Source organism: Planococcus citri, chromosome 5, assembly GCF_950023065.1.
Source record: "Planococcus citri chromosome 5, ihPlaCitr1.1, whole genome shotgun sequence".
In the NCBI taxonomy this organism is placed as follows: domain Eukaryota; kingdom Metazoa; phylum Arthropoda; class Insecta; order Hemiptera; family Pseudococcidae; genus Planococcus; species Planococcus citri.
The window spans coordinates 65,289,055-65,309,352 of record NC_088681.1 but is presented as its reverse complement, the minus strand read 5'-3'; the positions used below and the strand labels follow the sequence as shown (position 1 = coordinate 65,309,352).

The 20,298-nt window shown below is 32.9% G+C and overlaps 1 protein-coding gene across 2 annotated transcripts; it reads right to left on the bottom strand.

The window, feature by feature from the left end:
* Positions 1-1,370: 1,370 nt before the first annotated feature.
* LOC135847767 (uncharacterized) lies at positions 1,371-17,747 on the bottom strand. 2 transcript variants are annotated; one of them, XM_065367467.1, is made up of 2 exons: positions 17,530-17,747; positions 1,371-3,443 (listed from the first exon to the last, which is right to left on the bottom strand). In XM_065367467.1, the coding sequence occupies exon 2, from the start codon at positions 3,433-3,435 to the stop codon at positions 1,582-1,584; it is 1,854 nt and encodes a 617-aa protein (XP_065223539.1). In that variant the 5' UTR covers positions 3,436-3,443; positions 17,530-17,747; the 3' UTR covers positions 1,371-1,581. The 2 variants fall into 2 exon arrangements, with proteins under 2 accessions (XP_065223539.1, XP_065223538.1); XM_065367466.1 differs by lacking the exon at positions 1,371-3,443 and adding an exon at positions 9,078-11,755.
* Positions 17,748-20,298: the final 2,551 nt, after the last annotated feature.

Sequence of the window (20,298 nt, the reverse complement as noted above, 5' to 3'; positions counted from 1 at the left end):
AACAAAAAAAATTCAAAAGTCGTCCAAAAGATGGAAAATAATATGGTATAGTCTTGAAATAGTCTAGCAAATTTAGTAAAAAATCAAGAAAACAAATTCAAAGGTAAAAAAATTTTTACAGCATTCAAAAAATTGTTCAGAGAGGAAAAATGAGTTGGGTATCATTCAAATTTATTTAGAATTTTTTTAAATACCTAATTCAAATTCAAACTTATGTTTGCGATTCAATGCTCAAAACAATTTCTAACAAAGGAAGCTTTTTTGAACTCACAAAGTCACAATCGTGCGATTTGAAGGAAACCAAGTTAAATCGAATCGAAAGAGCATGTAAAATTTCAAAATTTCAGGCCCCTTAACGTGGTCCTTCGGTAATTGAGGGTTGCGTTTCACTTATCAAGGCAGAGAATTTAAATCTTTTTTTTTTCGTGTTCAAAAGTACTAAAGTAAAAACTTTTTGCGCAGAACGATTAATATTAGTTTGTTTAATATAATAAAATATTTTGAAATAATAAAAACAGTATATAAGTACATTTGTTTAGTTATTTTGGAAGATGTCCAGAATGACTGTTTTAAAGGGATTTCTCCGCGAAAACTAAATGAAATTGGATGATTTTTGGATATGTTGTTCATGAAAGTGCCCTTGAGGCTGCTACGTTGCCCTTTTTATAAAATTTGGAATTTTCATTCCAAATTTGAAAAAAAGGGCAACTTAAAATCCAAATTTGAAAAAAAGGGCAACATAGCAACCTCAAGGGCACTTTCATGAACAACATATCCAAAAATCATCCAATTTCATTCAGTTTTCGCGGAGAAATCCCTTTAAAACCGAACGGATATCTTGAAATTTAACACTTACAAAAAAGAGCTAAGAATTCTTAATATACAGTTATTTAAATGCTTCAAAATATTTCATCTTACTAATTACACAATATACTAGCGATTTGATTGATTACATTTTCAATTTACTGCACTTAAACACAAAAACGAACAAAAATAATTTTGGTTTCAGATGCGCCTTGAGCCCATTGGTTATACTAAGATTAAAAAACGCAACACCCGAAGGACCACGTTAAGTTCATTTTTGAATTTTTATCAAATTTTTGAAAATTCCTCAAAAATCCAAAAATGAATTTTAGCATCTTAAATTTTGGTTATGGAAGTTTTAAAACATTATCTTTCGATCTAGCTTGAGTTCAACAAGTTCCCTCGTGAGTTTTTTCTATGACTACTTTAGATAATTTGGGCAACATTTTCAAATTTTTTATAGCAAATTAAATAATTTTAGCGTTTTTCCGCTATAATTTGAAATTTTCATACTTTTTTTCTTTCGCTTTATTCTTAACTCAGGATTATTTTTTTTATAGAAGTAATAAGTGAAAAAATAAATGTAATTGATATTAATTTGCTTAAAATACGCGAATTCATACTTAATGAAACCAGGAATAAAAAGTCGATGAAAAATAAAAATAAAACAAACTTAACGTACTTAAACGTAAAATTCTTTTTTTTTTTTTTTTTTTTTTTTTTTGAAAAGACACAAATTCTACGAAACTGGTTTAATGATCATGTAGCTATGCTATCCTAAGAAGTACAGGTTGATTTGAACTCGTCAACTTTCTCTTCGCTTCCCAAGCACCATAATAAAATGGAGTTGAAATTTTCCTTGCCAAATAGATAATCACGGGAACGTACAGTATTCGTCACATACTCTTTCAACGCATCGATCAAAATCATTTTGACTTGCACTACAGCTTCTTGATTCGACACAAGGGTGTCAATAAATTTGATAAGGGTTTCCAAAGAAATTCCCCATGAGCAATAAATGATTCTCGATAAACGTTCCATAACCAAAGATGACGACATAAGCATATTTTTAAAATCGGTGGATTCAACAACGTTGTCGAAAACATTGTTAACAAACTCATTAAATCTTTCGACTTCATTGACAATCTCTTGACTCAGTTGACAATCATGACCGAGAAAAGCAGATTGCAGTATTTGTTGCTTGAAGTTTCTCGCTGCTTGCAAATCTGCGCAACAAAAACACACCAATGCATTCAAATCGTCGAAAAGAGATTCTTTCAATAATGAAATGCAGAATTCAAGAACATCTTGGCTGTTAATCATGACGTTTTGTTTAAACTGGGTAATCTCATCTTCGTTTTCGAAGCACAGTTGCATTACCCGTTGCAAATCTTTTATTCGAACAGCTCTAATCAAAATTTTCCAGCAGGTATACCATAACGAGTTTCTTTCTTCAAGAGACGCATCTTGTAGAATAAGCAGTAGGAATCCGACGTATATCTGATTCGAATCAACATCATTGGTATAATTCACACCTTCCAACCATTTACTCTCGGATGAAATAAGTCGAATCACCGATTTTTTGAAATTTGGCGGAGTATCGTTCCATATTTTACTGCATAAATATTCCCACGTTTCGTAATCGATTTCCTCATCAGCATCGAAATCATCAATTTCTATCAACCGACAGACGAGATGCGTGAAAGTGCTTTCATTCATAATGTTCTTAATGAACGGCCAAGTTTTTAGAATGACTGTCTCGTGATATAAATGAAGCTGGCGGAACACCAAATAAAATCCTTTGTTATGATATACACTCGTATTATTTACAAATTCATGGAGCTGTCGTTCATCCAGTTTTGGTAAAATATATCTAACGAATCCTAGCATGCAAATGTTAGGAACAATTCGTATTTGTTTTTCGTAAGGTAATCGATTCCAAAAATACTCCACCGAAGGCCTATTGTAAGTCATCGACCACATAAGCATTCTTTCATCAACAGTATAATTCATCCAGGTTGGTATCATCTCCAACTCGTTCCTCAGACGGCAAATCCAGTAATAAAATTGCGGGCACTTGTGAAAATTATTAAAATCCACCTTCAAGTGTCTCGATACAGAAGACCAAGTCCGTCTGATATAGTCTTCGAAGAAATACGTACAGGCAATGGTAAACTTTATCTCCGTATTGAATGCTACACATCGCATCATACGTTCGGCTGTCCTGAGGTAATCAATAGAACCGTCATAATCGCATACAAAATCATCGAAGTATTCTAGAACGTGATTTCTGTGACTGTGACTACTGAATACTCTTTTGTGATGCCAAAATAGCCAAGAGTCAATTGAATCCGCAACTGTTCTGGAAGTTTTTTCGATCGTCTTATAAATCGTGAAAGGTAAATCAGGAAGTATACTTTTGATCCAGGTATAATCTCTGCGTAACTTGTATTCGTCGAATTCCACCAATTGCCCACTTGTACGATACTCATTCATTTTACAGCGCCATAATTCCAGGCTAATGGTCATTGCTGACAATTCTTTCAGCGATACAGGAGTCGGATGAATAATATCGTACACTTTCGTCGCTGCTTCAGGCATTTCTAGTTCTTGATGTTGTCCAGCTTCCATTATTGAACCTGAAAGGTGAAAACATAATCGAATTAATGATGAGTAGGTATGAGAAAAACAAAATTTCACACATTGTTATTTTTAAAAAATACATTTTTCCATCTATGACTACCTACATAGGTATTTTATATTTTCGGTTATATATTACGAGTAATTGTTTCAATGTGCAACTGTTATGGAATTTTCTAGTGGAAATAGGATCATTCTCAGCACTCGATTTTTGCATGTGCATTGTGCACAATGAGGATGAAGGGGTGGGGATGGCATTTAAAAATCCATAATAAAACCTCCAGAATTCTCCAAACAACTCGCGGTCGCACTCGAAAAATCTTCTTACAGATTAGTACTGGACACTCTCCTCACTCTGAATACAGCTCCAATATGACGGATCTCTGGGGAGGAGATATGGGCACTCAAAGAGAGAGCATTTGCGAAAAAAATTGTATTTTTTCGCTCCTGTCGTTACTCAAACTGTTCTTGAATAGTCCGGCATATGACAATAGGAGTAATTGCACCCCCCCCCCTCGCCGATCCTCCGGGACAACATTTTTCTTAAAGGGGACATCCTAAGGAACATTTTAATGCAAAGTTGCCAAAAAAAAAGTTGGCCTTACTTACAAAATGGCGGCCATTTTGATTTTCAGGTCAGCCGTAATCGCAGATTTTGCGTTTTAACATAGGACTTGCACAAACTTTTTCAAACTTTACAAAGGTAGATCGAAAGATCATGCAAAAATTTATCACCTGTCTAAATTTCAAGTGCTAAAGTGCGTTTTTCGATTTTTGGTGAATTTTTGAAAATCGAATTTAGGCCAAAAATGAGGGAAAAAATCAAAATTTTACCAAATTGACCAAGAAAGCTGAAATTTGGGATATACCCTATTTGCGACATGCCAAATCGATTGGAAACGGTTTCAACCCGTTTTGAGCAGTTCTGGAGCCTCCAGCAGATTTTTGAATCTCGAAATTCCCACAAAACTCCATCAAATTGGAGTTGTAAAGCTAAAACTTATCCTAAAAACTAATTTCAATACGCTACGAAGTACTGCAGGTGAATTTCAAGTTGTTTTGGAGCCTCCAGCGACTTTTTGAAAATTCCTGAAGCCTCCAGCAGATTTTTGAAACTTTAAATTTTCTAAAAATTTCATCAAATAGAGATGGAAAGCTGACATTACTCTACACTCCAATTTTAACACCCTCTGAAAACGACTTCTGGTGGATTTCAAGTCATTTTAGAGCCTCCAGCGACTTTTTTGAAATTACTGGAGCCTCCAGCAGATTTTTGAAACTTAAAATTTCCCCAAAATGTTATCAAACCAAGATGGAGAGTCGAAATTCATTCTGCAAACTAATTTCAATACGCTACGAAGTTGACTGCTGGTGGATTTCAAGTCGTTTTAAAGCCTCCAGCAACTTTTTGAAAGGTTGTATGACGTTTTCCCGGGGAAAAAAGTTCAAACTTGGCCATACATGATCATGTAGGTATGGTGGATGAACTCGAGCATACATGATCATACATAAACCGAAGTTTCCATACATGCTCATGTTACAAAATTGTCCCCCACATGATCATACATGTCATATATGATCATGTATGATCAAGTATGATTTAGTGTAACCATGATCATGTGAAAATGCGGGGATTTTTTTTAACATGAACATGTATGATCATACTTAAAATTCGAGAATGTATGAATTTTTATAGTAAAAATATTGTCAGTATAAAATATATGGGATGATTTGCTGAATGGTATAAGTACATAAGATGTGCTAAGAATGCAAGACAAATGTGGATAAATGAATTTCAGACATTTTTCCAGATTATAGACACTTTTCTAGATTATAGAATAAAATGTATGATATAAAACATGCAATTTCATACAAATGATCCATACATGAGCATGTGGGGGACAATTTTTTAGTATGATCATGTATGAAGTCGTCATACATGATCATGTATGGCCAAGTTTGAACTTTTTCCCCCGGGTTTTTGGAAAATTGAAATTTCCTGAAAGTAGCTGGAAGCTTTAAAACCATTTGAAACCACCATGTAGTCTGCGAAGTAAATTTCAGCTTGCCAACTCCATTTGATAAATTAATGTTGGGGAAATTTCAAGTTTCAAAAATCTACTGGAGGCTCCAGTAATTTTCAAAAAAGTCGCTGAAGGCTCTAAAATGACTTGAAATCCACCAGAAGTCGTTTTCAGAGGGTGTGAAAATTGGAGTGTAGAGTAAATTTCATCTTTCCATCTACATATTTGATGAAATTTTGTGAAAATTTAAAGTTTCAAAAATGTGCTGGAGGATTCAGGAGTTTTCAAAAAGTCGCTGGAGGCTCCAAAACAACTTGAAATTCACCTGCAGTACTTCGTAGCGTATTGAAATTAGTTTTTAGAATGAATTTTAGCTTTACAACTCCAATTTGATGGAATTTTGTGGGAATTTCGAGTTTCAAAAATCTGCTGGAGGCTCCACAACTGCTCAAAACGGGTTGAAACCGTTTCCAATCGATTTGACATGTCTGAAATAGGGTAATATTCCAAATTTTAGCTTTCTTGGTCAATTTGGTAAAATTTTGATTTTTTCTCTCATTTTTGGCCTAAATTCGATTTTCAAAAATTCACCAAAAATCGAAAACGCACTTTAGCACTTGAAATTTGGACAGGTGATAAATTTTTGCATGATCTTTCGATCTACCTTTGTAAAGTTTGAAAAATTTCGTACAAGTCCTATGTTAAAACGCAAAATCTGCGATTTCGGCTGACTTGAAAATCAAAATGGCCGCCATTTTGTAAGTAAGGCCAACTTTTTTTTTGGCAACTTTGCATTAAAATGTTCCTTAGGATGTCCCCTTTAAGAAAAATGTTGTCCCGGAGGATCGGCGGGGGGGTGCAATTACTCCTATTGTCATATGCCGGACTATTAGTCAACTTGGAGCATTTTCATCAAAATCCAAAACCACTTTTAGAATATTAAGGTTACCTATACATGAAGGTGTGGATTATCTTCAAAATTGAAGTGGCAAAATACGTTTTCAAAATCTAAGAGCTAAAATTAAAATTTGATTATGGGGATCACTGGTCAGTAGTACTTTGAAAAATGAACAAAATTACCCATGTATTCTGAATTTTTGCATAACTTGAAAATTGAAGGTTCCACAAATCATTTTCAATTTCAGAAAATTTTGTTATGATCATTTTTTTTCGTATGTACTCTAAAATTTAAAACGTTTCTGAAGCTCAACAAATTTCATCGTGTTTTTTTGTACCTAATTACTAATTAGAAATCATTCGCCTCTTCAATTCGCAAGTTGGGCAAAAAGTCATAAAAGTAATTTTGTTCATTTTTCTTCTTTCAAAGTAGGTACATACTACCAACCCCCCCCCCATGCTCAAAATGTGATTTTTGCTCTTGGATTTTGAAAACGTATTTTGCCCCTTCAATTTTCAAAATAGGCAACTTGTTCATCTTATGTGTTTTTTTTTTACTCGTACCCGGTTATATCAAAATCAGAAGTTTGTAACACCACTCCTTGGACACCCTGTATAAAGGAGTTTGTCTTACGACTATCGAACTAAAGTTTGTGGAAAACAGGTACACGATAGGGAGCAGTCAAATTTTAAAGTCTCGTCTTCCTTCAATTTCTAGTAAAAACAATCTATTGTAGAATTAGATAGCAAGTATTATTTATATTTACCTCCTGAAAAGGGTAATAATTATAGAATGCTTCGACGAAAATGTTTTTGAGCAATTTAGATGAATACCTATTGAGCCCGAAATTTGATCATGATTTCTAGGTTTTTTGAAAAAGTGTAATGCGACCTATAAAAATGGGTTAACATTTTGCACGAATATCATAAAATTTCAAAGAAAATCTTTTTCGAGTGTTTTTTGAAGAGTTTGGGCTAGTATTATGGGCATTTCTGAGTCATGCGACTTATCAAAATGAGTTTAAATGTTGCCGAAAAATTAAAAATTTCCATCAACTTTTTTTTGAGCATTAAAAAATTTTTTTAGCTTATACTGGGTCATGATTTTTAGGATTTTTGAAAATGTGTTACGCAATTCTTCAAAAAAAGGGCTAAAATGTAGCGAAAAATTGAAAAAATTTTAAAATCATGTTTGAAAAAAAGTTTATTCAAAATATCCGAACATGATGAAAATATTTCTGTTTAAAATTGAAACATGATTTAGTAAATTTTTAAAAAACTTTTATAAAACTTTCAAAATTTTGATATTGTATTTAATGTACCTACCTACGTATATTTGATTATTTCAACAAAAATGGTTTTTGAGCACTTTTGAAGAATTTTGAAGCTGAATTGTAAATTTGATCATGATTTTTGGAATTTTTGAAAACGTATCACGTCACCTGAAAGTATTACTTCTCAAATATGTAATTTATTTCGAATTATATTACGTAATTTATAGGGCTAGGATTTTTATGATAATGTTTTTTTTTTTGTAGCAACACCCTATACGGCATAAATATATTTTCTTCGCGTTTCATTGGTGAAAGTTGATAGTGCTTTTTTTTGCTTTTTTTGGGTGTAAATGCTCTAAAATGCTTATTTTGGGCCAAAAAGGCGGAAATTTTGCTTTTTTGGTTTTTTTTTGTCGTTAGTGCTTTTTTTGGTAAAAAAATTGGTAAAATTGAAGAAATTAGTTCCCAAAATACAAAAATTTATGAACTTTTGCACATTTGTGAAAAAAATAAATAATTTTTGAAAAAAGATCAGTTTAAAAAACAAGGGAGAAAAAACTGAAAAATAACAGATTCAGTTTTCATTTTTCAATTTTTATTTTATTTAATTTTTTTTCTAATTTTTAGTTTCAGTTTTTTCCTTTTTTTTTAAATTTTCTTCTTTTCGTTCATTTTGGTTCATGTTGTACATATATTTAAGGGAAGTATCTTGCTGGGTTTGAAAAAACCTTCATTTTGATATGTAACATGGTCGGATTTAATAGCGCTTTTTTTTGCTTTTTTCTTACATTTTTAATGCTTTTTTATAGCGCTTAAAACGTGTTTGATAGCGCTTAAAAATCCTAGCCCTAGTAATTTAAATAAATAAGCGACTACCTAAGGGAAGAATATCGAGGGTTTTTGAAAAGTGTCAACTGACGGATCAAAATGGGTTAGAATTTCACGAAAAATTCAAATTCGATATTTCAATAAAAATATTTTTTTTCCAGCATTTTTTCAAAAGAATTACGAGCCAAAAATTGTCTCACTATTTTTAGGTTCTTTGAAAATATTGTCATGTAATCTATCAAAACAGATTCAAACGTCAGAAATTCAAATTTTTCTACATTTTGTAATTAGATTTTTTATGCACTTTAGAAAATTTTCGATTCCAAACCTTAGCCAAACCATTTTGAATTTTCAAAAAAGTGTCTCGCCGCCTTTCGATACAGGAGTAAGTACAATTTACTCCAAGTAGAAAATCAAAATTTTCTTTCACAACTTATCTTGAGCATTTCTGAAAAAGTTTGCATTTCTGTATTTGACAGATTTGAATCAAAAATTTAATCAGTTTTCAAAACATTCCTATTTAGCTCACGAACAGTTTGAGATTAAATTTCACGCGCCTTTGTAAGTATGAAATTAAGCTTAAAATCTTTAAATGAAGTGTCAACATAGCTAGATGCATTGTCATCAATAATCTTTTAATAACAGGTATAAGTATAACTGACATAACAATCTTTCACAGTGTCAAGTTTTGTATAAAAAAAATGATAAGAAACTATCATACAAGGTACAATAAAAAATTCATAAAGCATTAGATACAAAAAAAAAGTACAATTACACAATCATCAAAAAACTACGTGAATTACAATGGAAATCAGTAATAACTCATAAAACTAAATGTAAATAAAATGATAAATTTGTCATAAATATTCGAATCTCTGAAAACTACCACAAATAATACCTGAAATGAACATGGAAATTCGGACGAAAAATATCCGAATATTGCTACAAACCTTTACAATTTTAAAGAAAGAAAAAAAAACGATAACAATTATCAGAAAATGCACATTGTTTTCCGAAATTCAAAAAATTTCTAGAAAAGATGCGAAAATCGTATTAAAAATCATAGATCATATGTATAATTAAATTGCAAGGCGAGCAAACTTCTCCACGATGTTCCAAAAATAATTGTAGCATTTTTTGCAAATTTTTTCAAACTTGAGTTGATTTTAATTTGAATAGGTATTTGCAATTCAGCATTTAGGCTATCATAGTTTCAGATTTTTTTTCAAAATCCATGATAGCTTCCGGCAATATTTTATAGTTTAGAATTTTTTATGACAATTAAGGAAATTTTAGAGATATTTTGTTTTTAAATTAACCAATTTTATTCGCAAGTACCTCTACCTACCTATTATGATAAAGAATTTTCATACAAATTCTATGACACGAGTTCTAGGTTAATCTGGATAAACTAAGAATACAGGTTAATTTGAATTCTTCAACTACCTCGCTACTTCCTAAGCACCATAATAAAATCCAGTTGAATTCTTCCTTGCTGAATAGATCGTCACGGTTACGTCGTGCAGAAGTAATCAGGTACTCTTTCAACGAATCAGTCAAACTCATTTTGAAGTGTATCAGAGCTTCTTCCGTTGAAGCAAGGATTTCACTAAATTCAGTGAGTATTTTCAAAGAAATTTCTTCATCCCAGATATCTTTGTCGCAAATAACGCTCGATAAATCCTTCATAAATGAAGGTGACGACATGAGCCGATTTTTAAAATTAGCGGAAACGCCTTTAACAAAGTCACCAAAGACCTCGATTTTGCTGACAATCCGACGACTGAGTTGATAATCTTCGCCGAGACAAACAGGCTGCAATATTTGTTCCTTGAAGTTTCTCGCTGCTTGAAATTCTGGATAACAAAAACTCACTAAAGCATTCAATTCGTCGAAAAACCACCAGAAACAAATACGTCTCAATAACCAAGCGCCGACTTGACGTACAACTTCGCTGTTAATTATGAAGTTTTGTTTGAACCGGGTAATCTCATAGTCGTTTTTAAAGCACAGTTGCACCATACGTTGGAAATCGTTGATTAGAATAGCTTTAATCAAAGTACACCAACAGTTATGCAAGAACGAGGCTCTTTCTTTGGAAGATGCATCTTGTAGGATGAGCAATAGAAACTCGAGGCGTATTTGATTCGAATAATGCTCTTCTACCATGATATTCATATTTTCCAACCAATCACTCTCGGATGAAATAAGTCGAATCGCCGATTGTTTAAGATTAAGCGGGGTATCGTTCCATATTTCACTAGACAAATATTCCCACTTTTCGTCATCAATTGGTTTCTCCCACTCCTCGTCGTCCTCGTTCCCGCACTTCTCAATTTCTATCAACCTAACGACAAGATCTGCAAAAGTGTCTTCTTTCATAATGTTCTTAATATACGACCAAGTTCTCAGAATGACCACCTCTTCATCAAAATGACGATAACGGAACAGTGTATAAAAACTAATTCCATCATTCACGAGTTCATCAAGCTGTCTTTCCTCCAATTTTGGTAAAATAAATCTAACGAAATCTGTGTTGTAAAATGTACCATATTCTAGCATAATTCGTTTTTCGAGAGGTATACGATTCCAAAAATACTCCATCGAAGGCCTATTATGAGGCATAGCCTCAGCATACATTTTTTCATCGACAGTTTCACTGTTTTGGGTTAGTATTTTGCCTAATTGATTCGTGAGTCGGCAAACCCAGTAATACAATTGCGGGGAAAGAATGAAATGAATTAATTCCACGCTCAAGTGGTTTGACACAGAGGGCCAAATTCGTTTGATCTCATCTTCGAAGAAATACATACAGGCGATTTTAAACTTTATCTCTGCATCGAACCCTTCACAACGCATCATACGTTCGGCTGTTCTGACATAATGAATGGAGCAGTCATAATCGCATGCGAAATCGTTGAAGTCTTGTAAAATATAGTTTTCGTGACTGTTCCAGCCGAATACTTGTTTATGATGTTCATGTTGCCAATGTCTGAATGAATCCACAAATCGAGTGAGAAATTTTTCGATCGTTTCATAAATCGTTGAAGGTAAATCAGGAAGTGTACTTTTGATCCAAGTAGCAATATTGTATATTATGTATCGTTGGAATTCCTTCAACTGCCCACCCGTACGATATTCATTCACTTTATGGTGCCATAATTCGAGGCAAATGGCCATTGCTGACAGTTCTTTCAGCGATATTGGAGTAGGATGAATAATATCATATAGTTTTGGCGCTGCTTCAGTCATTTCTAGCCCTTGGCGTTGTCCAACTTCAATTTGAATCTGAAAATGTGATGATCGAATTAATACTATGAGAAAAACAGCTCACAGGCGATATGCATGGACATTATACATAATGTACTACACTGAAAGAAATAATTTTCAAAACGCTTTATTCAGTCCCGAAATTGATGCAATGGTTAATGCACAGTACAGTAATTTTCAAATTACCTCATTTTGATGTAATGATTACATAGGTTAAATCAGAGAATGCATCAAGTGATGGAATGAGTAAATCGCCAGGATGGATTTATTGCATCACTTTTCAAAATTCATTTCTATGTTCTCATTACATTTCTTTGGGGACTCAGTCCTGCTGACATGGTATTCAAAACATCATTTGGAGGGTAATAATTACATCGTATAGTAAGCAATGATTACATTTCTTAAACATGACTGAGAACCATGTAGTGATTTACTGAATACAATAAACACCGTACTGCAATGAAATCCTTTTTTTCAAACAGTGAAAAACCTATAAATACTTCGAGGACCTGAGTGAAATATTCTACTTGCGCCATGTTGTGAAGAGTAGGTAGTTAGGAACGAAAGGTCGCAGGTTCGAATCCCAGTCAGGTAGGAAAATTTTCTTAGAGAAATTAGGTGTAGAAATAGTATATTATGTGACAGGAGCGGAAAGTATGCGATTAACAGTGCGAAGTTTAAGGAGTGAGGGGAAGCCTAGCGACTTAAATCGCACAAGTTGATCGTGTTACTGTCCAATCCTGTTGCGTATACTATTTTAATATCATATGAGAAGAAAATAAATGCTGAAATTTAAAAAAAAATCGTTGATTTCAAATTTGTAAACATATGTGGAAAACAGTTAAGGCTCGTTTATACTGGCCGCGGAACGAGACCGTAAACTTTCCGCGGAAAATCAAAGCTGGGAGTTGTAACATAATCGTTTATAGTGGCTACGGACACAGTTCCGTAGTTTCTTACGGATTTTCAATTATTTTTGAAAATCTATTTTTGAAAATCCGCGGAACGGATCCAAGTTGTTCCGCGGCCAGTATAAACGAGCCTTTACTTTCCTCCCTAGGGAGGAAAATAACTACTTTCCACGCTTGTTTAGATAGATGCGTTGCACACATATTTTCCAACCACAAAACTGTCTAGGAAACTACTCATTTTCCGATCATATGAAATTAAAATTTGTTGCAGTGAGAATTATTTAGATGTGCGGAGAAACGTGAAATTGACAGTACCTAACCCCACTTTTTAAATATTGTTGAAGAAAAGCGATGGAATGGTTACCGCACTTCTGTGTAATACCTAGTTGTGATGCGTTTTGCGATTAGGGACCTTGTGGTGATTCGATGTTTTTTTTTATTTGCGTTTTGGGTTATTTTTGCAACAAGGAATCCAGTGGTGCAATCAGTTTTCACCTAAGTGGTCAAATAACGCCTGTACACCACTCTAAAGTTATGCAAATGTGAGTAACAGCTTTAGTAAACTTTTGAGAAAAATGCCTCTAAAGTTTAAACTTTTAATCAAAAATTTAAAAACAATTTTTTTTAATTGTGGGAGTATGGATTCTGGCATGAAATTTAATGCTGAATCCGATGCTGTTGTTGTTTTTTTTTAATGTTCTTGATACCGAACTGATGAAAAATAGTAAGGCATCTTGGGGTAATTTTTGAAAAATAATAAGGGACCTTGTGGTGATTTTTTTTAAAAAATGTATAAAATAATTATCATCTGAAAAGAAACGTGATTTTTTTTCTGAAAAATTTGAAATTGAAAAGCAAAAGCTCTTGATAAGTGTTCCAAAAGGCATAAAACAATGAAATTTGAAATGATGATTTTCTTGAAAAGTCCAATTAAAAAAATTTTTTTAGATCCTTCTGCAGATTTTTGAAATTTGTTTCCACAAAATTTTATCCAGTAGATTTAGAAAACCAAAATTCAATTCGCAAACTAATTTCAATACCCTAAAAAATCTAGTGCAAGTGCTTCCAACTCGTTTTGAAGCTTCTAGTTACTTTTTGGTCTTTCAAGGTTGACATACACAAAACTATAGGGGATAAAGCTATTGATTAGATAGACTCCCTCCCCAAATTTGTTAAATTTTGAAAATGTTTTTCCAGACTCGACGAAGCCGTTAAGTTTTTTAAATTTTTAGTCCTAATAAAGGGATCTATTTACTACAAAAAAAAATGTGTTTTTATTTATCGAAATACAAAATGTTGAGAGCTTTTGCCCTAAATTTGATTGTGTCTTTTTCCTTCCTTATGTTTTCTAAAACTAAAACTTCTACAAAAAATCACTCACATTTTAAAATTTTTAAGCCAAAATTTTGTTTTACTTCCCGAATTACAAAATTCAGAGAGCATTTACTCTCACTTCGTTCAGGTATTTTTGCTTTTGTTTTTTAGAACTGAAATTTCTACAAATAAATCACTTAAATTTTGAAACTTTCAAGCCAAAAAATGGATATACTTATCAAATTTCTGGTATTTAAACTGATCTTATGCCAGGTGTAAAAATTTCAAGTTGATAATCAAAAAATAACCTAACCATTTGGATATACCTACTTATCAAATTTCCCGTTTTTAATCTGATTTTTATGCAAGGAGTAAAAATTCCAATTTGACTGAGTGAAAAAAAATTGAAGTTGAAGAGATTGTACAAGACTAATGCGTTCACTCGTACTTTTCGAGTTTCTTCAGGAATAGATCCACCTTCCATCGGCTCCTATTCTCTAAGTACGTTAAAAATTGAAGCTTTGATGATTTTGTAAAATGCTTAGCAAATCGGAAATATTCAGCAGCGAAATGAAAGCACTTGATGACGTCATCAAAACTTTGAAGCTTAATTACAACTTTTTAAGGACACTAATCGCAAAACGAATTCCAGTACAATCATATACATTGTGAACTTCTTCGGTACAATATACTTTTCAAAATAATATACCTACCTTATCCTCAAAGTAAACTATCTTCTTGATATTTATGAACTTAGACCACAAATATGCAAAATTCCGTCAATTCAACGATAAATTTTCATAAAAACACAGAAAACCACTACTTTTTTTTAAACGTTGCGTACGTCTTGTATCTGCACTTACAAGTTACAATGCTACAGTTGAGAAATCTCAAAATAAAATTAAATAAGTAGATTACAAAACTTGAATAATTTTTAGGGCATAATTTGATTTAAAAAATATACAAATAATATAATAAATTCACCCAACAATACGAATATCAGTCTGTTATTTTCTATGAATGGGCCCCTCAAGGCTCAAGCACTCCCATCGACCCCCTAATTTCCTGAAAATTGAAAAAATCGCGAACAGAATTTGAAATTCTGCATCAACTAGGGTCATTGCTATCACAATCCAAGTTAACTTTTAGGGTTTTACCAACAGTTGAAAAATTGCAAATAAGTACAAGGGAGCCTCTTGAGGTGTCACACTCCGACTTGAAAGAGACCGCGATTTTCGGAAAGAGCATAGTCTGCAACCTCCAAAACCAAATTTTCAGCTACCCAAGTTCATTTTTCGATTTTTGGCGAATTTTTGAAAATTCAAAATTGACTGTTTTTGGCGATTTATGATTTTTTTTTAAAAGTATGTACTTGATCAATAAAAATGGTCAGAATGAGTCCAAAAACTAATATTAATTACCCAAATCCAAATTTCACCATTTCCAGCCATTCTGGAGCATCCAGCGCGATTTTTCAATTTCTCCAGAATTTTTAATTTGCTCCAGAAGGCGTGAATATGCAGTTCGACAGCTAAAAATCGAGTTGTAAATTACACTCGACCTGTTTAACAAATTTATCTACATTTGAGACGATTTTGGGAGTGACACCTCAAAAGTGGTTTTTTGATCAGCTTTTTTCAAATTAGAAAATCTAAAAAATCAAAAGATAACCCTTTGTGAGGAAATTTTTGGCGTGAATCGATGTATTTCTTCAAGAACTAATCTCCGGAGCGCAAATTCTACCATTTCCAGCCGTTTTGGAGCGAGAGTGACACCTCAAAAAACCACTCTTGAGGTGTCACTTTCAAAATCGACTCAAATTCGGATAAACTCGTTAAACAGCTCGAGTGTAATATACAACTAGATTTTTAGCAGTCTAACTTCATATTCACGCCTTCTGTAGCAAGTTCAAAATTCTGGAGGAATGGAAAATTGCGCTGGAGGCTCCAGAATGGCTGGAAATTGTGAAATTTGGATTTGGGGGGTTAGTTACGGACATAATACAGCGATTCGCGCAAATTTCAAAATTTTCCTCGCAAACGGTTATCTTTTGATTTTTTGGATTTTTTAATTTTGAAAAAAGCTGGTCAAGAAACCACTCTTGAGGTGTCACTCCCAAAATCGGCTCAAATGTAGATAAACTCGTTAAACAGGTCGAGTGTAATATACAACTCGATTTTTAGCTGCCCAACTTCATATTCACGCCTTCTGGAGCAAGTTAAAAATTCTGGAGAAATTGAAAAATCGCGCTGTAGGCTCCAGAATGGCTGGAAATGGTGAAATTTGGATTTGGTTAATTAATATTAGTTTTGGGACTTATTCTGACCATTCTTATTGATCAAGTACGTACTTTTTTTAAAAAAAGCGTAAATCACCCAAAATAGTCAATTTTTAATTTTCAAAAATTCGCCAAAAATCGAAAAATGAACTTGGGCAGCTGAAAATTTGGTTTGGGGGGTTTTAGACTATGCTCTTTCCAAAAATTGCGGTTCCGTTCAAATCGGAGTGTGACACCTCAAGAGGTTCTTGTTAGCTCTTTCTTGGGCAACGTAAAATGTCTTGAAAATTTTTTCTTCTCGAATAATTCGCATTAATATACTAAAATATCGAAACGTGTCATTTTTAAAACTCATTTTTTTTGTTTCGACTTTCGAAGACATTTCAAGTAATTTTTGCATAATTTTATTCAACAGGTGATACGACATAAATTTTTACTATTACATAATGTTCTAATAAAATACATATGCAGCATAGACGTTTCCAAAACGCAATAAGTCCAAAAAAATATTGATAAGAAATTCATGGTACTTAGTACAATTTGGAAACGTAGAAATTGCCCAAATTGGCTGATTTTTCGATATGTTGTAGCCAAGACTCTTGGGCACAACATATGTATCAAAAAATCAGCCATTTTGGGTCGCAACTTTATGCTAAATGGCCTTGCAACCTCACACGGAGAAAAATTTATGTAGTATAAAGTATGTACTATAGTTGTAGCAAATCACCTTCATTTGTGGCATCATAGTTAAAAGGACTATACTTGTAGTTCCTGAAGTACTATACTTGTAGTACTTCCAAATCATTTATAGTATTATTTACTATAATTATATCATTTTTTACTACAAGTATAGTACTTTCAATCGCTACACAATAGTAAGTTTGACTATAGTGTCACAAATGAAGGTATATTGCTATAATTTGTGGTGCTTTGTACTACATACTTATTTTTCTCAGTGGAATCTTTGAAAATGGACTTAGTGCGTTTTGGAAAAGTATTATAATTCACATTATTTTCACAATTTTTGCTAAATCAGTCAAAATTTTACGACTTTTTAGCAATTCGCAGCAATTTTTCTACAGCTTTGCTTCGATGCAAAATGCCATTCAATGAATTGTAAAATTTAACATTATGATGTCATTTTCAGCATTATTTTTGCCAAACGACGCTCAGCTGTGCCGAAAAAGACAAAAACTCGGGATTATTTGAAGTTTGATCGCGGCTACAACTTAGAATACAAATAGATAATACTTTTTTTTGTAAGTAGGTAATATAGAAAGGTTACTCACTAATTATTCAACAGCCAGGAATACTTCAAATCGTTCACGGTATTTCACTGTCAAATGTTGTTAATTAACATTAATGATCGTTATTTTTACACCTAAAAATGATAAAAAATGGTTCAAACATCACTATTTCTCATGCAAAAGTCACATTTATGCAGTAAAAACGAACACGTGATGAACCACGTAGCGTTAAAATACCCGTCAACAACCAACAAACAAGAAGATTAAAGGACGACAAGACCGATAAGATCTAGAATAAATAATACCCTCACAACAGATGACGCAGAACCGGTTCAGGAATTGTGAAAAAACTGTTTTTAGGGTGAGGGAAGGGAAGAAAGGAAAAGGAAGTGGCGTTTAGACGTTAGACTGTAAACAATATCAATACAGTTCAGGGATAGCTAAAATGGGTAAAACTGCACGTGCACAAACTGTGGTTAGCTACAAGAGTCAAGAGTATGTAGTGTGTGTTTGCAAAGAGTGTTTGTTTTTTAAAATCTCGTATGTAATTAGAATTACTAATTACTTATTTTAAGACGTGTATTAGTCACTTAGTTCGGTTTATGTATTGTTAATCATTTGAAATCAATTAGGTAGTCGCTTTGTTTGCGAGTTGGTCACTTCATTTTTGGGTTGATTAAAAGTTACTTTGTCAAGAAAATTGTTTCAAAATTACTTCAAAAAAAAATTATAAGGTACAAATTTCCAAAATTAACCATTTTTTAAATTCCTTAAAATTATTTTAAAAGTTGAAAAAACAACGATTCCATATTTTTAAAAAGATCAACTCGAATCATCCAAAAATGTTCTCCAATTATCTAGAAAAAAAATTAATTTTTTACATTACCTAATTACCTATTTCAAAAAAATTTCCAAATATCCGCTCAAAAAAATTTTGTTTCAACAATTCTAAAAAAAAAATGGTTCAAAAATTATGTACTTAGGTACCTACCTAAATTTTGAAAAAAATCTTGATTTCAATCATTCCGAAAAGTGGGATGAAATTTTCTAATTTTGAAATATTTTGATCGGTTATTTTGAAAAATCATGACCAAAGGAGATGTTGCGATAAGGCCATTTTTTGGCCCCATCTAGTTTTCGACTCAATCTCTCTAAAAATGTTGTAATAAATGTCCGAAATACGAATCCGTGGTTAGTTAACCCAAAATAACCATTTTTTTTTGGGCTCCAGGGGTTCCCAAAGTTGTGAATAAAAAATGATTTTAGGAACCACCGAGCATAAATTTCAAAAACTTTTTTCGCGTAAAGTATCTGTTTGGAGCCGATAAACGTTATACGAGGAGATTTTTCTATTTTCGACTCTTGGGGACAGAAATTGGGGGGGTTTTGATTTTTGGAAAATTTTGGAACCATCTATTTTAACCTACCCCTTTGAGCCCCGCTAAAAAGTATTTTACAGTTTATTAATACCTGAAAGACCTCCATCCTACCGAATTTTGAGCTCAATAAAATTTTGCGCTGGTACTCAAAAATCCAATTTTTTAATTTTTTGTAATTTCGATATTTTGGGAACCCCTGGAAAACTAGAAACCTCTGATTTGCGCCAAACGTAACGTTTTGAGGTATATATTCAATAATCTAGATGAAAAGGTTAAATTAAACTCCCTGTATATTCGTAATTTTGAATCCGTTTTTTAGAGCCCCTCATTTTGGACACCCCTGAAAAAGGCGTTTAGGCCTATGCGTATTTTTTCAAATAAATTGAAGAATTTACATTTGAAATACACTAGCAAGTGCTCGTTAATTTTTCATATAATTTTTCCTGTAACATTCAAAATTGAGCTATTTTGGGTCAAATTCTGAGATTTCTCTTCGAAAAGACGTTAAAATCACGTTCTCCGGGTTCTCACGATTTCAACGTAATAAAAATTCAACATTTTCGTTGAAATATTTGAATTTTTCTCGAAATTTTAACCCATTTTGACAGGTCGCAAGGTCAGCTATTTTATGTTCACTTTACAAGTCCAGGCAGCAAGCTGAACATTGTTCTATTGAATTTAAAAAACCCATCGCAAGGTCAATTTTCATTGGGTATTTTAGTTTCCATGGGGGAATTTCACCCCTCCCAACAAGCCACACTTTGTTAGAATCCAGATCTTTTTAAATTTAGATGAAGTACGCATCGACTGGACACCAGACTCGGACTCGGCGACCTCAAATTAGGCGGAAATCACCTTCAAAAATTGAAAAAATAATTACTTCGGACCACACCACGAAATCAATGCCGTACATTGGTGATCAACAGGCGATGTTAATAAAATTGCCTAACCAGTTTGCCGTTAATACGAAAGTACATGTTTTTGTTTTTGTTTTCTTGTAAATAAACCTTAGAATTTTGGGGCAAATCGAATGGGATCTTTGGCGATGGGTTTTTTGGGACGACGAATTCATATTCAAAATCGCTCACAATACTGGTACCCGACAAACGATGAGCCAATTCCATTCCAGCTCGATTGGAAATTTTCTATAGAAACATTTTTTGAACATTTTTCAAAAATTTTCGTCCCAAAACGTTGACTACGTTTTTTGGAGTTTTTTAAAAAATACCACAAGACCTTTGAATATGGATTAAGTTTAATTTCGAGTGCACAATCAGAATTTTCAACAAAAAGTTTTTTTTGAGCATTTCTGAAAAATTGCACCTCTATATTTTGTAGATGATTGAAAGATTAATAGGTACACAAAATTCATATGAAAACACTGACAAAAAACGTTCAAATATAACGTACAAAAATTCTCCAAAAGACAAAA